Source organism: Megalobrama amblycephala, linkage group LG17, assembly GCF_018812025.1.
Source record: "Megalobrama amblycephala isolate DHTTF-2021 linkage group LG17, ASM1881202v1, whole genome shotgun sequence".
Classification (NCBI taxonomy): Eukaryota; Metazoa; Chordata; class Actinopteri; order Cypriniformes; family Xenocyprididae; genus Megalobrama; species Megalobrama amblycephala.
The window spans coordinates 24,260,682-24,268,077 of record NC_063060.1 but is presented as its reverse complement, the minus strand read 5'-3'; the positions used below and the strand labels follow the sequence as shown (position 1 = coordinate 24,268,077).

The window sequence follows — 7,396 nt, the reverse complement described above, 5'->3', positions numbered from 1 at the left end:
AAATGTCATCCCTGAGGTGCTCTATTTGGCCCTATAGTCCGATTTTTCCTGCTTTCAACATATGAAATTCAAGAACTGACTATTCACTTGCTGCCTAATATATCCTACCCTTTGACAGGTGCCATTGTAACTATATAATCAATGTTACTCTCACTCCACCTGTCAGTGGTTTTAATGTTGTGTCTGATCAGTGTATGTGTTGTTTTATCAAACTTTAATTAAAAATGACTGCAATTATTGGCAATGTTCAGAAGAGGGCGATGTTGCTTCAGCTATGCACATCCTTGTTCTCTCTCTCTCTCTCATATATACACAAGATGTTAAAAAACAGCAAATGCAAAGCCATCTAATTCATTTAAATACTTTATTTGAAATATAATTTTGAATTTAATGTTATAATAAAATAATGAATAGAAAATATTTATTGGAAGTAGTTCAAAAATAGCAAATGACATGCTGTGCAGCTGATGACATCTTGAAGTCAATGTGACTCACTTAAACACATGGATGAAACTGGCTCTCACAAGGTTAAATGAGAGGTTTCCTACATGGTTGGACTCATTGCAATGTAATTAAGATGACTGGTGGAGAAACTGAATCATATGGAGTCCAGTGGCCTAATTATAATGTAAATGTCACATTTTTACTTTTTTACTTCATCATATTTATTTATATGCATACTCAACAAACATTGCCATGTCTATTAAAAGGTTACTTTGTAAAAACCAGTATACAGCATGAATGTGTATCGGAGCTCTGATAATCCCATTCTGTGTTTCTGCACATACTGTTGATATTAAGGGGTTTGTGGCTTTGTGAGATGACTAATGGAGATTTTTGAGGCCTTGAAGCTGGTGGTTCCCCTGCCAGGTTTCCAGTGGGTTCCCTTTTTACGAGGTCTGCTCTGAATACACTTGCCATTCAGGTTAATGTCACCGCAAATGCTAAACCACCACCCACCTAAAGGAAACAGCAGCAGTCGTGTACAGAAATACAAATTTAGTTTGCAATTTCCATGCACACAAAAGCATATTATGCAAAAACACTGGGATTTTATCAAAATAGGCTCTTTTGACACAGGTAGAGGCAATGCAGGTACTTGATATATTAGTTTTGCACAGCATCACTCAATGAAAAAGGCATGGAAGGCCAGCTAAAAGTGAACATTCTCAGAACGTTCTGGCAAGGTGCTCTCAAAGTTACGAACAAATGTTCTTCCAGTAGCATCAACAGAGCATTCGTTCAAAGTTATCAGGTCTTTATTAATGTTCTTAATAAAAAACATAAAACATCTACATAAAAAAAAAAAACATTATTTATAGCCTGTACATAATTCATGAAAAATAGTTGTTCACTGTTCATTTGAAATTGGTTACACTTTATTTTAATGTGTCCTATTACCATGTAATTATACATATAAGTACTGAGTAATTTTAATTAAGTACATGTACTTACTATAGGGTCAGGGTAGGATTAGTGTTTAGTTTAGGGTTAGTTGCATGTAATTATGCCTAACTTATGGTTATTACTATAGTAAATACACGTAACATATGTAACAAGGACATATTAAAATAAAGTGTTACCGAAAATCTGAAACGCTTTAGTTGGATGTTCGTCGAAAATTTTTTAAATTGTTACTACAGAATGTAGCCTATACGTTCACACAATGTTTCCCTTAATGTTTGTATATCCATGAAAAAAAACGTTTTTAAAACACTTAAAAACTGCACATTTTGAACATTCAAAGAACATTCAAAAATAACGTTTTATAACTTAATAGGAATGTTAGAGAAATGTTCTTGGAACACATTTTTGTTAGCTGGCAGGTCTGTAAATGATCTCATGTACTATACCTGTGTAATCTTGGGCACAGTTTGGATCATGGTTTCCATCGTTGTGGTCTTTAGTGGAGAACCTGAAGCCAGTGAGTTCGTCCACAGCAGAGCTGGATTCAGCCGACTGCAGTTTCAGATGGATGGTGTAGTTGGAGGCAGCATCCTCCAGGATATACTGATAAGCCATGAAATGTTTCTCCTTTCTCCAGTCCTCTATCTGGACGTGCAGGAGAGAATGTCCCTGACGGGCAATGGCATAGATCTTCTTCAGTCCCAGCCAGAACTCACCTATCAAACACAGACATCTGAGACAGCTCTTTGTACTTTAGTATTAGAAATTGAAATATTACTTTAGGATATTATAGTATTCCAATAGCATAATATATATGATGTGAGATCATTTACAATAAGCGTTATTGAAAGGGTTAGTTCACCCAAAAATGAAAATGCTGTCATTTATTACTTACCCTCATGGCGTTCCACACCCGTAAGACCTTCGTTAATCTTCGGAACACAAATTAGGATATTTTAGTTGAAATCCAATGGGTCCGTGAGGCCTGCATAGGGAGCAATGACATTTCCTCTCTCAAGATCCATAAAGGTACTAAAAACATATTTAAATCGGTTCATGTGAGTACAGTGGTTCAATATTAATATTATAAAGTGACGAGAATATTTTTGGTGCACCAAAAAAAACAAAATAATGACTTATTTAGTGATGGCCCATTTCAAAACACTGCTTCAGGAAGCTTTGGAGCATAATGAATCAGTGTATCGAATCAGCTGTTCGGAGCACCAAAGTCAGGTGATTTCAGCAGTTTGGGGTTTTGACATGCGATCCGAAACATGATTCGATATACGCTGATTCATAACGCTCCGAAGCTTCCTGAAGCAGTGTTTTGAAATCGGCCATCACTAAATAAGTCATTATTTTGTTTTTTTGGTGCACCAAAAATATTCTTGTCACTTTATAATATTTATATTGAACCACTGTACTCACATGAACTGATTTAAATATGTTTTTAGTACATTAATGGATCTTGAGAGAGGAAATGTCATTGCTGGCTATGGAGGCCTCACGGAGCCATCGGATTTCAACAAAAATATCTTTGTCTTACGGGTGTGGAACGGCATGAGGGTGAGTAATAAATGACAGAATTTTCATTTTTGGGTGAACTAACCCTTTAACATTTTCTTGTTAAACATTCTTTTTAATAATACTATAATATAGTTTGATAAAACTTTAAAAAAATTATTATTTTAAAATGTGTATAAGCAAATTTTCATGCAATATTTATTATTCTGAGAAAATGCTGAATTTCTTTTCAATGCCAATAGAGTTGGATTTACTTTGAAACCATTTTCACTCAGAAACTGCTAAAAAAATAACAAATAATTACAAAGAAACAGCAAAATAATTACATTATTGAGTGAAATTTTTACTTATTTATTCAAATTATAAGTATGAATTTCAAACATACTTTGACACAATGGCTGCAACCACATAAATGACTAGATACTATATTTCTTCAGTAAGTATTGTGAAAGATGTTATGCCTGGATTTCTCGTGAGAACAGATTAGGACAAGGAAGGCAACATTATAAAACAGGAATGCTGGTAAAATTGGACATACTGTGAAATTATGTAGTAAAATGTGATGCTAAAACACCAAACACAGAGCACTCCATTGTGCTCCACACTATAATCACAGACTGAACACATTTACTCAAGTTTATGTGCACAACATCCTCAATTTAACTCACTGCTAAAGTCTCCAAATCCATCCTCATACTTCTCCCAGGACTGGTCAAAGTCTACAGAGCCGTCATGTCTGCGCTGGATGACAGTGAACACTCCCTCTGTGGATAACAGACCAGTGCGTGATTATCATCTCAAAGTTTAATGAGTCTTTTTGGCGGAAAGGGAAACACCTCTGGCTGTTTTAAGAATTCAGAGATGTAAGAATGAAAATATGCTTTATTCTTACCCTCGGTGAATTCACAATTTACAAGAAAGGTTTCTGACTCATATGGTTTAATAGCATACAGGCTGCTGAATTTCTGTCCTCGGCTGAAGACCTCGCCGCAGTCTTTTGGAAGATCTATAACAATGTACAATTGGTATACAACTGAACAGATGCAGTAACATTTTTCAAAGCCAATCATTTCTGCATCCCCTACTACTTGAGAAGCTCCCATCGGATGTGAAGTATGGAAGGTATCCTGAGAGGCTGTTGGTTTGGCGGTTCTTTTCAGCAGTTTCCTGGATGCTGAGCTAGATAACAATTGAAAACACAGAATTACTCATAAAACTTCATGAAGGCCATTCACTCCAAGGACAGTAACTATAACATAAACTATGAAGTTTTAATCATCATTCTCATTCTATGAGAATAGCAGAGTCAACAACACAGAGGAACAATTGTAGGAATTACTTTTTTGCTTTATTGCTTGAGCATTTAAAGTGACCATGAAATTAAAATGGACAATTCATATTTTTATGGAATATTGCAATCATTTTACTATAAATGATTTATTTGTGCACATACCCTTTTTTTTCTATTATTATTATTATTATTATTATTATTATTAATGTGCCCTCGTAATCTTTAATTAAAATAATTCCCCTTCCCTCTTGCAGCTCATCTCTTCTCTGATGACATGTTTACTGTTGCAAGGGTGGGACAACCTGTCACATGACAGCAATAGCAAACCACAACCATCCAATCAATTACCGATAGACAAAATCAAGTCCCATCCTACATTTATCATCTTGTTCAAGAAGCCATTTCACTCAGATATACTGTATATCAGGGAATATATGTATATTAGGGAAGAAAAGACTATCATAACTTCCATTTCATGCCGACTTTAATATGACAACTGCAGCGCAGGCTTATAACAAACAGAGTGTTATTGTGTGTGTTGGTGTGGATGCTAATATGGTTATTGCTCTTGGTGTGAACAGGCCTTAAGGGAGTTTCCAACTCCCATATCTAGCTCAAGTCCCTCTTTTACTGTAGGTCTATCGGATATTTTTGTCTTCTGAATGAAAATTGTCTTCAACAAGCCACATGATTTAAAATATCATTCACTGTGCAGGATGGGTTACACACTGACAGCACATATCATAGCTATATACTTATCTTAATACTGTACTTTATTTTCCAGGCCTTTGATCTTGGTCCTTTGGTTGTTGAGCTGCTCACTTTGTTCATTCACAGCCTTCAGCAGATCTGTGATGCTCTTTTCCTGGGTCTGGATTATCTCCTAATAGACAACAACAACATCTGAGCATCTTTTTAACCTCTTGGCCACAGTATGGACACTTAGAATTCACACCTGCTAGAGCCCGCAGATGTTTTCTCTGTGGTCTTGTTGTTGTTGTTTTTTTTTTGTCAAACATAATTGTGAACTGGCAGGGTTATGCGGCATTCAAAACTAAATTATGAATTAAATTCCTGAATTTGTAGCGATGTAGCAAATCAAATTGGGATTGAATTAATGCATGAATTATAGAATGTATACCTATTGCAATATACATACATGTTAATATGAAGAAATTTTCCGTATTGATTTTTCACAAGAGTTTTCCCCATATTTTGAATTACGCATTGTATTATGTTGTGTTCAAAAACACATTGTATTTTTGTGTAGTGTTTTTAACTTGAAAGAAAATTTACTGGCAGCAAATTACCAGTACCTTTTCTGTTTTTCTACATGTAATATAATAATATACATTTTATTATATAAATCATATTTTTGACCATGGGAGGAGAACACATTTCCCATAATGGCCTAATTAGCTGGTTCCTAAACTTTTAGGGTCAAGTGAACCTGTGATCTAAATTGTTACCACCCTCTACAAAATGCTTAATGATTTCTTTTTAAAAGAATATCTTTGTATGTTGAATATTTTTTTGTCTTCTTTGTCTTGACTTTTTTGTATTGTATTCTTATTTTTATTATACATTAAATTGCCTTTACTTTCTGAAAACTCTTGAAAATTGAGACAACATAATCAATAGATTTTGTCAATATTAATTTTTTTTTTTTTTAGAAAGTTATCTTTAAAAAAAAAAGTAATGTGGCAGATATTTTTTGTGGTCCTGTATGGCAAAATGGCCCTGTTGATTTGACACAGTTTACCTTAGTTTAGAGAAATATTTAGGTAACACTTGATTTTACAGTGTCTTTGTTACACATTACATGTAGTTACTGTAGTAATTACTTTATTATGCATAATTACATGCAACTAACCTCAATCCAAACCCTATAGTATACTATAGTACACCTTAGGACACCTATAGGACACCTTAAAAGAAAATGTGTAACCGATATTTCTATTCAGTTCTAATATATATATATATATATATATATATATATATATATATATATATATATATATATTTTTTTTTTTTTTTTTTTTTTGTTAAATAGAATGTTGTAAATATGAATGTTTTGTCCAAAACGTGGAGTAATTAAATCTTGTGTTGTATAGAATTTAGTTATTTATTTATTTTTTAATGAAAGTGAGTAAATCCCTCTTTCCTGCCTTTTTAAATTCTACTTCAACACGTGGAAAACATGTGGCCGGTTCAATTCAACTTCACAATCATGCATTGAAAAAGATTGTGATCTTATATTGTGAACACTGAATAAATGTCAGACAACTCTTTACTCGCAGTAAATGAAAACAAGCAAGATGATTTAGATGTTAGGTGTGAGCAAGTTCATAAAAGACATCCAAAACTTTACTGATTTGGTCATACCTTGAGTGTGGAGATTTCTGCCACCTGCTCAGCTGAGAGCAAACTCTGGGACAGACCACTTAACTTCTCCTCCAAGCCTCCCACCTGTCTCCTCAGATGATTCCTCTCTTTTATAATATCTTCCACTTTAGAGTTGATTTCCAGTGACAGACCCTTTATTTCCTCATTATTTGCCTTTAAGATCACAGTGGTCTTCTTCAGTTCTTCCTCCTCCTCCTTAATTTCGCTGGTCAGCACAGAAAGTTGGTAGAAGGATTTGTCGAAGATATTGAGCTTTTGGAAAATATTATTGATCTGGTTCTTGGTATTCTGTACAAAGTCCCTCAGGCTATGGCCCAGCTGTAGGAGGCCAGTTGCCAAAAGCCTAACTTCGTCCAAAGCTGCAAAGTTTAACCGAGTTTCCGTCTGATGTTCAGGCGAGGTGGGTTCTGTAAGGAAGGAATGAGACTGAGACGAAACCAGAAGGAATGACAGTAAAAGCAGCAACATGGTTGTTTCTTTGACACTAAGATTGCTATGGTCCTCACTAGAGTAAAACGCCCCCAGTTTTGAACTTCTTTTATATGCCCCCTCCTGTCAGGCTGTTGAACATTAAACAGGATGATGGTGACCTCATATAGACCTTTATAAATCCCAGCGCTGTCTTAATAAGTAAATAAATGGTTGAAATGCACAAATAATATCACAACATTTCATCTATTTTCACATTATGCATCAAAATCATCTGTCAAAAGAGTTTTTGGACTGAAGCATGATAAAGGTTCAATGACAAATTAAAGCTGCAAGCAG

General features: G+C 34.7%; 1 protein-coding gene across 1 annotated transcript; it reads right to left on the bottom strand.

Annotated features, from left to right (window-relative positions):
* Positions 1-350: 350 nt before the first annotated feature.
* LOC125251290 (angiopoietin-related protein 3-like) lies at positions 351-7,156 on the bottom strand. Its single transcript, XM_048164270.1, has 7 exons — positions 6,608-7,156; positions 4,995-5,105; positions 4,017-4,110; positions 3,824-3,937; positions 3,600-3,695; positions 1,854-2,123; positions 351-960 (listed from the first exon to the last, which is right to left on the bottom strand). The coding sequence occupies exons 1-7, from the start codon at positions 7,094-7,096 to the stop codon at positions 797-799; spliced, it is 1,338 nt and encodes a 445-aa protein (XP_048020227.1). The 5' UTR covers positions 7,097-7,156; the 3' UTR covers positions 351-796.
* Between the last annotated feature and the right edge of the window lie 240 nt (positions 7,157-7,396).